Raw genomic sequence first — 18573 nt, forward strand, 5'->3', positions numbered from 1 at the left:
GATGCTGACAAATGTACCCATATAAGAATAAAACGACAATTATAACCACGGAAGATGACTTCCGTGTGCCAAGAGTACCCAAACGTTGGTTACACAATTGGTCCGTTAGGGTATTCTTAGCACACGGAAGCTATCTTCCGTGAGTACAATTGTCGTTTTATTCTTATATGGATACATTTGTCAGCGTTTGTATCTTTCATGGATACAAATGGTAATTTATTCTTTTTTATTAGCTATCTTTTTATCTACTCTGCACTTCATCTACGAATATATTAAGGACTAAACCTATGCTTCAACTTTTCAAAATCCCATATATTCTTGCCAAACACAATATTATTATGTCTTTTTTTTTTTTTAATAGAAACCATTGAATGGAAGGACCGTTAGTAAAAAGATGAGGTTCTCTTATAATATGTATGACTTTTTATGATAATAAAGAAAATAAAAAAGTATAAAATAATATTGTGTATATTTAAGTTAATTTTAATCTTTTTTAATAACTAGATTTGTCATAATGTAACTAATAAACAATGACAGTTAATACGGATTGGATATGTTTTGAGTATGCTATACATTTTATGATTTTGTACGGAACAATATTAATTTTAATTTATATATTTATTATTGGGTATTAAAAATAAAAAGTATTTGTATTGTTAGCATTTTTCAATCCTTCCTTAACTCTGATCGTGATTAGGCTTAAAAGATCACCTACCTCGTTGGACATAAATGTAATCCAATCAATTTCATCTGATAGTGCTATACATTCGCATAATCATAGAAAAATCACATTCGCATAATTATAGGAGAATTAACTTTAGCGAGATAACAATATGGTATTTAGTTACCACATGAGTATTTTTATATATAGAATTATCAATCAATTATGTATGGCTTCTGATGAAAATGATATATTTAACATTAATATTGTTTGTTAGGTAAAAGATAACAGATTGACAAAGAAAATTAATTACAATGGGTATATTATTTTAAAATATATTTTTTTATATAATACTATAAAAATATCATGATCACCCTGAATTACTACAGGTTCAACTTTCATCGACAGCGGTAGAATGCCTAAATTGAGACATTTTCAGACTATAATATTTGTCAAACAAACAATTAATGAAACACTCATCTATACCTTCTCATTTTGAGTATATTTATACATAAAAAAAATTGAAATAGAAAAAGTGATAAAAATAATGATTTTTATAATTTTGTGTGGCTATATATATATATATATAAAAGATCAAAAGACTATGATTATCTAATAAAATTAATTTTATTTATTGCATTTAATTTTAATAAGTAAAAAATAATCTTATTTTATTTTAGTCCTTAATTCACATTATTTAAATTTAGCTCAATATATATGATATGATTTGATTTGATTTAATTATTAGTAAAAAATATATTGAAAACCTATTTTATGCATAATTAGTATAATTAATTTGATTTAATAAATTAAAAAAATAAATTAAAAAATACTAACAAAACATTAAAAGAAATAAATTAAAAATGCTACGAAATCAATTAGTTGATATAGTTGATTTATCATAATAAATTGTATTTAATGAGTTAAAAGAAACAAATCGCTAAACACTCTCGTAAGCATGCATGTCACTAGGGGTGTGCATGGGTCGGGTGAAACCGGGTTTGATGTGACCCAGACCCGGCCCGAAATATGTACCGGGCCCATTTATGAGACCCGAACCCGACCCTAGACCCGATGAAACCTATACCCTTTCGGGCCACAACTATATCGGGTGAAAACCGGGCCGTTAACATTATATTACCTTGATACCTTCTTGTAAGTTAGCATGTAAAAATATCCAAATTTGCAAGACTCCAACCATTATTTGACATGGTAAAATTCACTTAGAAAAATATAACAAGAACCAACTCTTCTCTAAAATTAAAGCATAACCATAATCAATAATATTAATATTGCCTAATAACACCAAATATTTAAATAAATACAAATAACACAATATTATGCATTAGTCTAAAGTCTTATGCATTTTAAATATAAAACATTAACTTATAGTCTTATATATAATGACTAATAACACAAAATATTAAGGTTTACAATACTTAAATTCTACATAATAATAGCCATCATCCATCACTAATAATACAAAATATTTATTGTGTATAGTGGCCGGGCCACCGGGCCGATTTCGGGTGACCCGAGCTATGGCCCGGACCCGATCCAAAATAATGACCGGGTCTATTTTTGAGACCCTTACCCGGCCCTAGACCCGATGAAATCACACCAAATTAGCCCCTAAAGTGTTCGGGACCGGGCCGGGCCTTCGGGCCGGGCCGGGCCATGCACACCCCTACATGTCACGTCAACTCCATTATTAAGTGGAGAAATCTGATTTTTATATAATAAAATATATAATAAATAGAATATATGAGAATATGATATGAGACATATTTTAATTATGAAATTGGTATTATATAATATATTTTTTCTAAATTCTTATTGCTTGTTCGTTGCTAATTTTTACGTAATTACTTAATAATTTATGCCTATAAAACTATCAACTACCTAATATTATGATTTAATTAATAAGAATGATGACATTAATATTTTTTCATAAGTCTTGTTATTATTTATAATTAGAAAATAGCCATAAATAAATTTATTTTCTTAACGAGTGTTAACTTTGTTGTCAAATTCTATATTACCTTTCAAATTTTAGCGTAATTGACTCTAATTTCTACATTTTGAAATGAATTTACTCAAAAAAATTAATATGTAAATCACATTATTATTACAAATTACTTTTTAAATATAATTAGTGGTGCTTGTTTGAACCATTAAATTTAGCTTCTAATGATATTAAAGTCAACCTATTTTATTATCTTGTGCCTTCAAAGAATTTACACGACTAACATAAAAATATAACAATTGAAAAAAAATTTCATTACAATGGGTATATTCATTTTAACAAATATTCTTCTATCTAATACTATAAAAAAATACATGGGCCACTTTGAATTGCTACAGGTCAATTTCCATCCACATTAGTAGAATGTCTAAATTGAGATATATTCATCAAACAAACAATCAATAAAACACTCATCAGAAGAGTTGAAATATATTTATACATAAAAGAAATTATACATTAAAAAAAAAGAAAAGAAGAGTTGAAATAGTAAAAGTAATAAAAATTATGATTCTTATAATTTGTGTGACCATCTATATAGTAGATCAGACAACTATGATTATCTAACAAAATTAATTTGTATTTATTGCACTCAACTTGAATAAGTAATAAATTATCTTATTTTAATTTAGTTTTTAATTCATATGATTTGAATTTAGTTTAATATATATTATTTGATGATTTAATTATTAGTTAAAAATATCTTAGTTATCTATTTTATTCATAAATTTATTATTTAATGACAAATAAATTAATCAAATTAATTAATTAGTACACACAATAAATTTGACTTAATAAATTAAAAGAATTAAATTAAAAAATACTAATAAAATATTAAAATAAATGAATTAAGAAATATTACCAAATCGAAATAATATAAATTATAATAAATTATATAATATTTAAATATCTAATTAAATCAATTAGTTGATATAATTAGTTTGTTGTAATAACTTGTATTTAATGAGTTAAAAGAAATAAATCAAAAAACAAAGAAACATACCACGTCAGCTCCATGTTAATAAGTGCAGAAAATCGATTTTTATATGTAATAGGATAGATTTTATTTTCATAGGCTCCGCTATATACATGAGAATATTACACAGCAAAGAAGATGGGACCGTACAAAAGATTCCATAGGCTCCATGCTCTCACTCTCACCTGAACCCCATGGCTGATAGTTTGGTCAGATCCGGAGCGAGACCCAAGACCTGCCACATCGACGCTGCCATGGAATGCGTCATTCGCTACATCGACGACCCCAAAGACCGCAGCGCCGTCTCCCTTGTCTGCCGTCGATGGCACAAGCTCGATTCCCTCACACGCAAGCACGTCACCGTCGCCTTCTGCTACACCACCACTCCGGAGCGCCTTAGGGGGCGGTTCCCGCGGCTGGAGTCCCTGAAGCTGAAGGGGAAGCCGAGGGCGGCGATGTTCAACCTCATACCGGAGGATTGGGGTGGTCACGTGACACCTTGGGTGAGGGAAATCTCGGAGGGTTTCGAGTTTCTGAAGAGCGTTCATTTCCGGCGAATGATTGTTAGGGATTCGGATCTTGAGCTTCTTGCGAGGTCACGTGGTCACGTGCTTGAGGCTTTGAAGCTTGATAAGTGTTCTGGTTTCTCCACTGATGGCCTTCTCTTTGTTACTAGGTTTTGCAGGTATGCTCTGAACTCTGCACTATTCCTTTTTTTTTTTTCATTTTTGTTTCTTTTTTTCCTAAAATAGAAAAGACTAAGTTTTCAATCATTTAAAGCATAAGTCGTTTTTTCTTTTTCTATTTTGACTCTCGTTCGAAGTTGGAACGTTGGAATCATATTTCTATTTTGGGACCTGTAAACTGAGCATGCCCTAATTTTATTATTTTATTTTATCTTTTAGGTTTTCTTGAGTAAAGTACAAAATTATCCGTAGAAGAAGAAGGAAATTCAAATATAACGAAAATTATTAACAAAAGATAATGTTCGCTTCAAAATTTTTATAATTTTTGCGTAGATTTGACGAACGAATCAAGCCTTTTGGTATACCAGGGAAATTTTTGTTCTTTTATAGTTAAATTTGTCATGGTATGATCTTTCATAACTAAATTCGGTACTTCACTTTGCGAATTTTCAACGGTTAAATTAGAAATTCTCATTTATTTTCCCAGTCCGTTGTGCTTGTACTATCACTCTGCTATTCCAATTGTTTGGCAGGAGTTAATAACCATTTTGACCCTAAAAGATTACAATTTTTGACAAATTAAATTTCAAAAGATGTACATGACAAAATGATTTCCAAAGATATGTTGCGTCTGTCAAATTGAACCAAACGTTTAGTTAATTTACTTGTATAAGTTTGGTTCATTTTATCAAATAGAGAATATCTTTGGTCATTTTCTCATTTGCATCTTTTGGGGTCAATTTTGTCAAAATCGTAATATTCCAGGATGCAAAATGGCTGTTTACTCGGTAGGAGGCTTTTGTTTCATACCCTTGGAATGATAAATTCTGCCTTATTTCATTTTAGACCAATATCCAAGATTTTTTTTTAATTTTTTTTTCTGATAATTAGGCAAAATGCCGAGTGATGGGAAGATTTAACCTAGTCTTCCTGTTTCAAACTGATAGCAATTTTTAGTTGACTGATGTTTGGAGTATGCTGAATGTACTGATCCGTTTCTTAAACCTGATGCGATAATAATAATTGAATTCATGCCAACATAGTTATTGTGCAGCTCTGAATGTGAAATTCGAAATTTGCAGGAATTTAAGAGTCTTGTTTTTGGAGGAAAGCACAATTGTTGAGAAAGATTGTGAATGGCTGCATGAGCTTGCTTTGAACAATACTGTACTTGAGACGCTGAATTTTTACTTGACAGACATTGCTGCTGTCAAATTTCAGGACCTGGAACTTATAGCCAAAAATTGTCCTAACTTAGTCTCTGTGAAAATTACTGATTCTGAAGTCTTGGATCTTGTGAACTTCTTTTGCTATGCCTCTGCTCTAGAAGAATTTAGTGGAGGTTCCTACAACTGCGAACCGGATAAGTACAATGCTGTTGTGTTACCAGAAAAATTACACCGATTGGGTTTGACATATATCGGAGGGAATGAGTTGCCGGTGGTGTTCAGTTGTGCATCTGGGCTTACAAAATTGGATCTGCTTTATTCATTTTTGGATTCCGAGGATCATTGTATGTTAATCGAGAGGTGCCCCAATTTGGAGGTCCTTGAGGTAAGTTCCAGAGATCTTGCCATTTGAGATATCTTAATTTACCTGTCTACTTCTCTACTGGGTTGATGTTTGCATATATTGTTTTGAATTGAACTTCTTTGATCAAGCATAAAGGGAAATGTAGAAACTCCGAAAAAGAAAATAATTTTAAGTCGATAACAACACGAGTAAATACCCAATTTGGTCCCCAAATAATTTCAGATCAGACAGGTTAGTCTCTCCATCACTTTCAATCAAGTTTTTTATATGCATGTGGACAAATAATTCTCTAACAAATTTAATCCTAAGACAATTAGGTCCCAAAAATTATCATTATAAGACAAATTAGTCATTTCCAAAACAACGAAGGGACCAATTTGTTCAACAAGAGTAATTCTTGAGGAAATAAAAACTTATTGGGGACCAAAGCGTCAGGATTTAAAATTCCTTATGGACCAATTTGGGTGTTTAACTGTTTATTCATAACAACATCTTGAGACAAAATAGTTTATTTTGGATGGCCAGAATTGTATTTTTAATATTATATTTCCCCATGGACAGTCGAGGAATGTGATTGGAGATAGAGGATTGGAAGTTCTTGCTCGCTGTTGTAAGAGGTTTAAAAGGCTTAGGATTGAACGAGACAGTGATGAAGTTGGTACTAGTGTTACCCATAAAGGATTAATTGCTTTGTCACAGGGATGTCCAGAACTAGAATATTTGGCTGTTTATGTATCTGACATGACGAATGCCTGTCTCGAACACATCGGTACTCACTGCAAAAATCTCTATGATTTTCGGCTTGTCTTGCTTGATCACCGTGAAAAAATAACTGATTTGCCACTTGACAATGGAGTAAGGGCTTTACTCATGGGTTGCGACAAGCTTATAAGATTTGCACTATATCTGCGTCCTGGGGGCTTGACCGACAAGGGTCTTGGCTATATTGGGAAATACAGCCAAAATGTTAGGTGGATGCTGCTTGGTTACCTTGGGGAGTCTGATGCAGGGCTTTTGGAATTCTCTAAGGGATGTCCTAATCTTCAGAAACTTGAAATGAGAGGTTGTTATCATTTCAGCGAGCGTGCACTAGCTGCTGCTGCGACGCAACTGGCTTCGCTTAGGTACTTGTGGGTGCAAGGATGTGGGCAATCTACTTCCAGAGGTGATCTTGTGGCTATGGCTCGCCCCTTTTGGAATATTGAGTTGATTCCTTCGAGGCGTGTGATCGCCAATGATGAATCTCGAGGCCCTGTAGCTGTTGAGCATCCGGCACACATTCTTGCATATTTCTCTCTTGCAGGACAGAGATCTGATTTTCCAGATTCTGTTGTACCTCTGGATTCTACCACACGTGTATAATCCTTTTTCTTGAAAGATGCAACTGTTATTTTCTCTATTCTGTGCCATTGTTGACACCTTTGATTGAACAAATTGGGAGACTATAAATGTTATATTGAATCATTTGCTTCATTGTCTGAAATTCTGAATGTATATAACAAGATCGTAGGTTCAAGACAGGTTTCCCAAGTGAATCTCAGTCTCTCTCTGATTCGGAGGACACGTCTTTGATGAAACAATAGAGGTCGAATTTACCTAAATCTAAATTCTTAGAAAAAAGTCTTTACTTCTTTAGTTAGATAATATTTCTTAAAGAGAACTTTTGAACTTTTTTCTATTTAATATTAAACATTTGTCTTTTTGTTTGGAATGTTTAGTGACAGTGATTTTGGAAAAAATAGTGGAAATTAGATATTAATATAAACATATGGAATTAGTACCTTAACTTTCTTATGATGCTTAGCAGAGTTTAACTTGCAATTAAGAAAACAATTTTAATGTAAAACTAATGTGTTCAAAATTGTCTTCACATTGTACAAGCTTAAATATCAAATACAATATCCTTAATTTACTAGTTTACATGAAAACTCCTTACTATGGAGCGCGTTCTATATTAAACAAGCTTAAATATCAAGTCAAATGAACATGGGTAAAAACTATTATTAATTAATAATCAACAAAAGAATTCTCTTATACAAGAATAGATATAATAAGATTCTCATTTGACATTCTATCCAAAATTCCTTACAACTATCGACTTAAAAGCAAATTTGGCAGAGGAGTAGAGTAAACTATGCTGAAAAGTGAAAAATTAGTTTTATCCTACTAAGATAAGATAAATATAGACTAATCATAATTCCTACGTTTTAGAACTAATGGTATACGAACAGTTGGTAGTGTGTCTCTTTATAAAAGAATCCTCGGAATTATTGTATGGGGTGGTATGCACCAAGAATTACCGTCAAAGGTCACACCCTGAGCAACTAAGCTATCTAAAGCCTCACGGAAACACTGATCACATTCATAAGGATCATCGCTATGCAAATTACCAGAATTCGGAATGACCTCAAATTGATTATTGTTGGCACTCCCCAAACTTATTATTGGCTCTACATCATTGTGCTGATCAATGGTACCATGTTGCAGTTGTGGCTCCCTAATGGTCAATGGTTCAGTTTCTCCAACATTGGAAGCATTATTCATATCATGGATATTATTGCACCTTCTTTTATTAGTGTTCTCTTCAGATTCTTCTTGTTTTAAAAAGTACTTTTGAGCATGGCTGGCAACTTGCTTTGGAGTCTTCGACGGTACAAACTCGCGAGATATTCTTTTCCACTTTCCTTTACCATATTTTTCAACTCCCTTCAAAAATAGCCTAAAACCAGAAATATAATCATGTTAAGCAAATATTACAAGAGATTAAAAGAATTTAATAGTATAGGAATTCAAATTATAAAATAGTCATTGGTTTTAATGTTCTTATATGAAACTCACTTGCGTTCTTCTGGGTTCCATGGACAACCTCCTTCTCTTCCATAGCTGTTGCAGGTCTCTTTCTACCATAGCTAGAAGAAGTACAAGATAATGAAGAATAGTTGGGAACAAAAAATGGTTTCGGCACCATGTTTTGAAGAATTTGTGTTGAATGCAGTTTTGAACCTTGTCTTACTAAACCACAAAAGAAGATTATTACTGTTAGAAACTATAAAAATAACCAAGAACATGTTTGATTTAGGATTGGTGTTACATAAAATAGTTCTAAGTTGTAGGGATATAGGTATGGGGGTGCGGAAATTTTAGCCAAAAATAAAAGCATACAAAGTGCGTTAGTATATATAAATATATGTAAATTCACAAAATCTTTAAAAGTTGTACTGGATGTTTTCGGTACGGATTGTAAGATGGATCGGGAACTTGCGAATTAAAATAGTGGCCAGATTGTCTGGAGCAATTTGATGCAAACTTTTTTATGATATTGAATTAATTACTTTTGAAAATTTCATTTACCCCATATTTTTAACAACATGAAAGTATTCAACTTACAAGTTTTAAAAAAAATTATTGAATTCTTATTTTATTTAAGATATCACAATCAAGTAATCTAAAATTAATAAAATTCTTAAAATAGAATTTAGATACCCATAATTCTATAAAAATAAAAAATGAAATTGTGAGATATTTTTGCCACTAATTATGCACAAAGAAGATAAAGTGAATGCATGAAATAAAGTTAAGATTAACGAGAATGCATGTGAACAAAAGAATAGTGTTAAAAAAAGATTCAAATTACTTTTTAAAAAAGAAATCTCAAATAAGAACTTCAAGTTTTAACTTGGAAATTATAATGAGAAAGAACAAAAATTAATTCTTTCTTTAAAGTTATCGCACAAGTATTAATGATATGCACAAGATCAGAGAATCCCATTTTAAGAAACTCATCTAGAATAACAAATCTCAAAACAACGATCATTTGCTCTTTTTTAGATTTATCTCTAGCTTTATTAACAATAATATAAAATTTGGCATCTCCAATCTATTCTCTAATTGAATTTCTCACCTTAGTAGTAAGAAAATGTAGAACTTCTTTTTAGACATCAATTGAAATATACTTAGCAATTTTTTGAACATTTTTCAAATACATTCTTTTTCATTCTTTCATTGTAAGATCCCAAAAGTTTTAACATTTCTAAAAAATTATCTCTATTGTTTGAACTTTGACTTTTATCATGTTTTTTGTAAGCGCAATCTTCAAATGTCAACCATCTAATGTAATCTATAGATGCTCCTAGTCAAATTTGATTATTTTTAATCTCTTCTGATGTTTGCTTATGAAGAAGTCTGTCAATATGTTGTGATTATTTTATCAAAGAGAAATGCTATTTGTATACCAAAACCAGTTACTAAAATCAGTCATCAATGTATTTGTGTATAAATACATCTGTGGTTTAATTTATTTTCAATGTGTATTTGTATTCCAGCATGTATTTTATACTGGTGGCTGACTTTAGTGGCTAATTTTGGTGTACACGTAACATAACCTTTTATCAAATTATCACACGATTTTAGCCCCTTATGATAAAATGAGTTGGGACCTTTGCCAATGTGATTCAGAAGAGCACATTCTTTTTCATTATTTATTTTCTTCCAATTCCTGAAACCATTCTCAATAAAAGCAATTGAACTTGTGTTGATTGAATGTTTCTTAGCAAAAAGAAAGCATAAAAAATAATATATGACATCATCTTCTATAAAATATTCTAACCAAGATGAAAATAATTTAAACCATGAAGCTTGAAAGTGTCAATAATTTTTATCACCAGAAAATGAATAGTTATCAAGAATTGGTTGATTTGGCCCAACTTTAATATAAGCCCGACGAATTTTATCTCTTTAATTTGGATGAAACTTTTAAATCATTGGTCGCATTCCATAATCTCTTTCTAAATGAAAAACATCTAGTTAATTAGGAAGAAGTCGTGGATGCTTTAAGCTATTCAATGGAGAACTTGAAGTAATAAAATTTGATGACCCTCAAGTGTTAGAGTAGTAATAGTAGAAGTATCTTCATTCCCTTGATCATTTTATTTTAAGAAGTGTATCAATAGTTTTGAACTTACCCATAATTCAAATGGCCAAATAAGTTCGTATAATAAAAAATGTATTTAGCAAAAAGTACAAGTTACAATCTATAATCTTTATAAAATATAAAAATTATATTTCAATTTAAAATAAGATATTAAAATTCAGAACAATAAATACTAGTATTGTAGTATCAATAATACAAAATTATAATTAAATAATTGATGGGTAAAGTACTAAATAGGTCTCTTACGTTTGGGCATAATCCTGTTTTGCTCCTTAAAGTTTAAAGTGTCCTATTTGAATCCAAAAATATTTCATTTAACTTCAATTTAGTTTATCATAAGATCAAAGTTAAATAATTACATGAGAGCAGTACAAGAATAAAGTCGATAATTTGGAGAACAAATACAAGCTCCAAAGGCACAAAATCAACCGTGAATGTATCAATACATTTATTTATCATTCTCCTTAGTTCTATAGAAAATATTTTATTTAAATTGTAAAAAAATGATAAATAAATGTATTGATGTATCTACGGTTGATTTTGTGCCTTTGGAGCTTGTACTTGTTCTCCAGATTATTGATTTTGTTCTTATACTGTTGTCACGTAGGATATTCTGTTAATTATTTAACTTTGATCTCACGGTGGAACTATATTGAAGTTAAATGAAACTTTTTTGGATTCAAATAGGACATTTTAAACTTTAAAGACTAAAACAGGATTACGTCCAAACGTAGATGACTAATTTAGTATTTTACCCATAATCGATTAACAAAAAAACTGAATATACAAACTAACTTATAATTACAAACTTAACAAATAATAATAAATTAAGTAAATAACCAAATATATAAAAAAATTAAGCAAGACTAACAGAAAAATAAAATTAATTTATTTAAATCAAGAAAAGAAATAAGATATGTTTTACTTATTTTATCATGTATGACTATGTGTCTTAATTGTTGGTTTAATGGTTCTCTTGTAATAGAAAAGAGAGTAAAAATAAATTTTTTTTGTGAAAGAAAAATGAGAGACAAGTTGTTGAATTAGAATCTTTTCTTTTAATCGGTAAGAAAAAAAAACAAAAATAAAAAAATAAAAGATAAAAAGATTAAAAAGATAAAAAAAGAGAGGAATAGAAAAGTTATTACTGCACAAAAGTAAAAGTGAGAAATTCTTTAAATGGAGGAGGACATTAAAAGAAAAATAAAAGTTTATATTTTATTTTCTAAATAAATTAAACTAGAACAACTATATCTTATTAACCTATACAAAAATATCTAAACTTTTTTTGCTAGACTTACTCTAAATTATTAATGAATTATATTTATCTATTATAATTTTAAGAAAATATTTTTTTAGAAGAAAAATGAGATAATAAAAAAAAAGATGAGTTATCTCCATCAATTTTTTTTTAAACAAAAATTAAAATTTTGGGCTCCGCCGAATCTTTAGAGCCTCCGTCCCTGCTAACTTCTAGCCATCAAATTGGGAAAAATATAAATCCGCTACATATTTAGATAGTTAAATTTAATGTTATCTTTTTTAAGTTGTTACAAAAGATAGATTTTCTATACCCATATAAATATATTTTATTGCTGCCAATAGAATTTGGCAAGAAGCATTCAATTTTTTTCAATGTTCGTGTCTCACTTCAAAGTAATTTTTCGTTCTCCCTTTCTTTTCAAACTATTTTTCTTCTTATTATTTTACAATGAAAAAAGTCGCAAGTAAGCATTTAATTTAATTTTTTTCTTGATATTATTTTACAGAAAAATCATTCTGAGATTATATCTGAAATCCAATTTATAGGTATCAGGCCAGAGAGAGAAAGAGAGAGAGAATAGGAAAAGAGTAAAGTTCTGAAAGTGTGTTAGGAATGAATTGATAACAAAATTGAAAACCCACTGTGATTACATCATAATGTATAATTATAGAGAATGCTGACTAGGACTGTAACAAATTCACTAACAAACTATTAGTAATCCTAACAATAAGCTAACAATAAACTAACTTCCTTTATCTCCTTCATTCCCCCTTAAACGAAGGGTTGTTTTGTCAACAATCCTGAGTTTGTTTCGAAATTCACTGAACAAGAAAGAAGAAATGGGTTTCGTGAAAGTATTTGCGATCTGCTGCACAGTAGGGACATGAACAACCTGAACTCGACCTTTCATGACATAATTCCTAGCAAAATGAATGTCTAACCCAACATGTTTATATTTGAAGTGCAAAACTGGATTCGCAGCTAACATAACCGCACTGAGATTATCACAGTAAATTATAGGCGGTTTGGTCACTAGGGCATGAATAGCATGCAACAAATTTTGAATGGAGACTGCTTCTGCAACTACATCAACCACACCCCGATATTCGGCATCTGTGCTCGACCGACAAACTACATGGTGTTTCTTTGAAGACCAAAAAATTAATATACACAATAACCATTGGTTGATTTTCGATCATCAGGATCAGACCCCCAATCAAAATTGGTATAAACTGTGAGAGTGAGCTCTTTAGCCGGATGAATCCGCAAACCAAAGCTAGTAGTGCCACTGATGTACCGCAAAATGCGCTTAACCACCTTCCAATGTGCTTCAAGGGGCTGCTGCATGAATTGACACACTCGATTTATGCAATAAGCTAACTCTGATCGCATGATTGTTAGGTACTAAAGACTCCCAACAACTGCACGATACAGGGCTGTATCACCGAAGGGAGGACTGCCAGTTTTGCTAAGTTTTAGAAAGGAAGGGATTGGAGTTGCATATGGCTTACAGCCAACCATATTGGCTTTCCTTAAGATGTCATTGACATACTTAGTTTGAGATAACAGAAGACTGCCATCAGTAGTGTGTGCTACTTCTAATCCAAGAAAATAATGCAGGTTTCCCATGTCTTTCAAGGCAAAATGAGAGCTGAGTTGAGTAATTACCTCATCGATACACTGATTTAAGCTGCCAGTAACAATGATGTCATCAACGTATATGAGCACATAAGTCAAATGTTCAGTAGAGAGTTTTGTAAACAGGGATGTATCAGCCTTTGTGGTAGTAAACCCATGCTGTTGCAGTACCCCAGAAACCTTTGTGTACCAGAGGACTTGAATAGCTTGCAAACTAAAGTCGAATTTTCTTCGTAACCAGGGGGCTGTTTCATATAAACTTCCTCAAAGAGATCACCATTGATGTGTGAAAAATGATCCAACACAAAACTCACCGGCAAGTGTACCGGGTCGCATCAAGTAATAATAAGTCACGTGAGTGAGGTCGATCCCACAGGGATTGAAGGATTCAACAATTTTAGTTTAGTGGTTGATTTAGTCAAGCGAACAAGAGTTGATTTGAGTGATTTATATCCAACAGAAGCTAAATTGCATGAAATTAAAGGGAGAGAGATAATTGACAAGAATTTAAAGTGCAGAGAATTAAAAGAGCTGAATCTTAAAGTGCAAGTAATGTAAATTGCAGAAACTTAGATTGCAAGAAATGTAAATGACTGAAGCTTAAAGTGCAAGAAATGTAAATTGCTTGAATTATAAAGGGAATTGGGAATTTGGATTGTAGAAATTAGACAAGAGAAAGTAAAATGGCATTAAACAGAGAAGTGGAATATGAATCAAAATTGCAACAAATCAAATCGGAAGAGAACAATTGCTTGAAAATTCAAACAACAAGCAAAATGTAACATCAATTGCAATGGTTTAAAAGAAATCACAGATCTCATGGTTAGAAGAGACTAGAGAACAAGTCTAGATCTCAATCCTTCCTTGATCCAACTAAGAACACAATTGCAAACAAAATGAAAAATGGAAATCAGTAAAGAAACTTGAATTATGCAAGAAAAGGAAACAAAGAGATCTCAAGGTTGAGGTTGAGACAGAATTTCCTCAACTCTTCACTATCAAGACTCAAGCAAGCTTTGCAGAAAAGAAAACAGAAAACCCAGAGAGGAAGAGAACTCAATTCTCCTCCCAATTCTCCAAGATCCAAAATCAAAGTTACAGAATGAAAAATTCTAAAAGAGGTAAAACTTTCAAAGTAAAAGTTCCGGTCCTTTCTAAATCAAACTAGATTCTATTTATACACTTCCTTCTATTGATCATTAAGCCTTGAATTTGGGCCTTGGCCTTGATGGAATTGGGTTGAAGATAGCCCCGGTTGATTGCTCTTGGTCTTGAGAAGAACTCTGTTACATTATGGGCTTTAGGATCATTCACGTTTGAGTCAACGTTTGAGGCAAACGTTGACTCAAACGTCTTGTATTAGAATTATGCAGAATAGAGTTTTGCTGTCACTCACGTTTGAGGTCAAACGTGAGCTCAAACATGATTCTCTCCAGGGTAATTTTGCAGCCAACGTTTGACCTCACGTTTGAGGCAAACGTTGGCGCAAACGTTAAGTCCTCTTGGGTGTGTTATTGAGCCAATGTTTGACCTCAAGTTTGAGGCAAACGTTGGCGCAAACGTTGGCTTCTCTTGGGTGTATTTTTGAGCCAACGTTTGACCTCAAGTTTAAGGCAAACATTGGCGCAAACGTTGGCTTCTCCTGGGTGTATTTTTGAGCCAACGTTTGACCTCAAGTTTGAGGCAAACGTTGGCACAAACGTTGGCTTCCTCCAGGGTTCTTCTTAAGCCAACGTTTGACCTCACGTTTGAGGTAAACGTTAGCACAAACGTGAGCTCTTCCCAGGGTGGCTTTGCTGCCTTCATTTCCATTGCTGCTATCCCTTTTCTTCAACCTTCCTCCAAGCCTTTTGGTCACATGTCATCAATCAACAAATGCATCAAAGCTATGCTAAAATCATGAGACTTCTTCTCATCCTTGACATATAAGCAATTATAGCACAAAATCTCATGAAAATGCATCAATTTACTCATGGTTGATTGAATCCAAATACACATGAATTTCTACCCAAATGGCTTACTTGTAACTCAAGAAAGTGTATAAAACCTATTAAACAAGTGAAAAATTGCTTGAAAAACTAGCATAAGATGAGTTGTCATCACAACACCAAACTTAAACCTTGTTTGTCCCCAAGCAAGAAAAGAATTATGCTCAAAGGTTCTTTTAATTAGAAGTGGATTGAAGAATAACTTGTACTATCCTGTGAGTGAAGTGATTAAGTGACAGTGGGGTGAACTCTAAATTATATGCTCATGCAAGGGCTTCAGTGCTTACTAGTTCCTACATCTTGGAAGTCTTAGGTCCTAGGACTTTCATCCAAATGATATCATGGAGATCTCTCTATAGGTAATCACCTTGAAGCAACTTATAATTTCTGTGTTTTGGCATTGACTCTAAGTGTCATGTCTCAAAGCGGCTCTTTAAATAAGCTTTCAATCAATACTCCTAAACCAGTTGGTTTTAAGGTATTAGGTGTTAAAGTGATGTTAAGATTTTTGCCAGTAAAGAATTTCATAAAAACATTCGCGTTGTAGATATAGTCTCTAAACCGACAGAAATCCCTTCGTACAAACGTTTTGGTTGTCACAAGTAACAAACCCCTTAAAATTGATAACCGAGTATTTAAACCTCGGGTCGTCTTCTCAAGGAACTGCAGGAAAGTATGTTCTTATTATTGGTTATGGAGATTGTAAATTGGGGTTTCAAGAATGAGGAACAAGTAACTTAATGGCGGGTAAATTAAATGGCAATTAAAATAAATAAATAACTGCAAAGCAAACTTTTGGCAAGGTATGAGAAATTGGAAGTCCAGACTTAGTTATTCTTATCAATAACAATGAAAGTTGAATCTTAATTCCACTTAGTCAACCTTTACTAAAGTAAAGGAAAGTCAAAGGACTAATTAGTTTGATCTTCGAATCCTATTTATTTCCTAAGAAAAGGTTGGGATTATTGAAGCTCAGTTCAATTAGCAAAGATAATAGTTATCGATTATGTTGAGATAAGATAACTCCTGAGTTACTGCTTTCTTAACCAAGACCAAAAGAGGAAAAAGTAAATTTGCTGGAATAAAAATGCCTTCGGATGTAAAGCAACAATAACATAAATTAAAGAAAGCAATCATGAATTGAAATACCTCAAATAACATTAATAAGGGAAATTATAATCTAACATGAAGAGTTCATAAACTAAATTGGAAGAATAAATAAAAATAAAGAACCTGGGATTGAGAGTTACTCCTAAAACTAGGAGAAGTTCTAAATCCTACGAGAGAGAGAGGAGAGAACCTCTCTCAAAACTAGATCTAAAACATGAGAAGTAACTAAATTCATGAACTCCCTTGAATGGATGCATTCCCACACTTTATAACCTCTTGTCTATGCCTTTTGGACTTGGATTTGGGCCAAAAAGAGCTTCAGAAATTGCTGGAAGCGTTTTCTGCAATTTCTGGTGTGTGGCCTCTGTCACGCGTCCGCGTGGGTCACGCGGTCGCGTCATTCGGAGCTTTCCTTGTCATGCGGTCGCGTCAGTCATGTGACCGCGTCATATATGTTTTGCTTAAGGCGCGCGGTCGCGTCAGTCATGCGACCGCGTCGCTGTTGATTCGCGCTTGGCATGCGTCCGCGTCGCCCATGCGATCGCGTGGATGCCAGTTTCTTCAGAAACTCCATTTTGTGCTTTCCTTCCATTTTTGTATGTTTCCTTTTTCCATCCTTTAAGTCATTCCTACCTTAGAAGATCTGAATACTCAACACACTAATCACGGCATCGAATGGAAATAAAGGTAATTAAAATAATTAATTTTAAAGCATAGAAAACATGTTTTTCACATACATCACATAATAAGGAAGGGAAAGTAAAACCATGCAATTAATATGAATAAGTGGGTGAAGGATTGAATAAATCACTCAAATTAAGCACAAAATATATCATAAAATATGGGTTTATCATAAAGTACCCCTAAGGATTTACTTGCTCAAGCCTCTCTCTTTGACACAATTCGACCACAAGCATTTACTAGGATAATAACTCTTTGAGTTCTTGTTTCTTCCTTTTTTTTTTTTGCCTAGTAATTGATGCTCAGAACTTTGGGCCATGTTCTTTTGTTTTTGTTTTTTTTTTCTTTATTTTCTTTTGTTTGTTGCTTCTTGGATCAATAAATGTTTGAGAATCTCCACAATACTTCTTTGAATTCTATGTCCTGCCTATGAGCTCCCATGCAAGTTTTCATAAGCATGCAACCTTAATGCATAATCATACAACTAGAACCACCACTTCTCCTAATCTTTTGCTTGCCTCAAAACTGTTTAATTCTTCAACCCTTCTTTTCAAAGAACTATCATGTGATGCCTTTTTGAGACATTGAGTGCAAGCAAGTTTGGAGAGTATAGGGTTGTGAATAATCATGCATCTCAATTATTGAATTATAGAGAAACTATACTAGACAGACAGACAGATAGGGATACAATATCACTTCCAATCATAGCAGTGTCTGATGTAAAATAATCACTTAACAATACAACCTTTTGGAGTTTACTTGCTTTACTCCTCATCATCATCATTGCTGGCCTTCACATTCCTCTTTCATCTCTTTGGTTGATGACGCTTAATCCTTCCAAAAACTTGTATGATACTCTGCAATGATATTGAAAGTTGCTTGTTCCCCAAGCACTTGAAAAATGGTTAGCATGCATGAATTATTTGTGGGCTTTTGAACTTACTTTGGTATGGAAACACCAAACTTAGTACCTTGCCAATGGTTCTCATGCATCAAATTGACCATATGTGGAACTCTTTTTCTTTGCTAAAGGTAATAAGACTAAAAACTATAAAACAGACATTGGTTAAGTAGTGTCTCTAC

General features: G+C 32.4%; 2 protein-coding genes across 2 annotated transcripts; one reads left to right on the forward strand and one right to left on the reverse strand.

Annotated features, from left to right (window-relative positions):
• The first annotated feature begins 3734 nt into the window (after positions 1-3734).
• Positions 3735-7362, forward strand: LOC107623245 (coronatine-insensitive protein 1). Its single transcript, XM_016325433.3, has 3 exons — positions 3735-4345; positions 5429-5900; positions 6441-7362. The coding sequence occupies exons 1-3, from the start codon at positions 3855-3857 to the stop codon at positions 7239-7241; spliced, it is 1764 nt and encodes a 587-aa protein (XP_016180919.1). The 5' UTR covers positions 3735-3854; the 3' UTR covers positions 7242-7362.
• Positions 7276-13420, reverse strand: LOC107620543 (transcription factor KUA1-like). Its single transcript, XM_016322690.1, has 4 exons — positions 13244-13420; positions 8718-8779; positions 8180-8598; positions 7276-7364 (listed from the first exon to the last, which is right to left on the reverse strand). The coding sequence occupies exons 1-4, from the start codon at positions 13418-13420 to the stop codon at positions 7276-7278; spliced, it is 747 nt and encodes a 248-aa protein (XP_016178176.1).
• Positions 13421-18573: the final 5153 nt, after the last annotated feature.

Source organism: Arachis ipaensis, chromosome B10 (assembly GCF_059453495.1).
Source record: "Arachis ipaensis isolate K30076 ecotype BB chromosome B10, ASM5945349v1, whole genome shotgun sequence".
Taxonomy (NCBI): domain Eukaryota; kingdom Viridiplantae; phylum Streptophyta; class Magnoliopsida; order Fabales; family Fabaceae; genus Arachis; species Arachis ipaensis.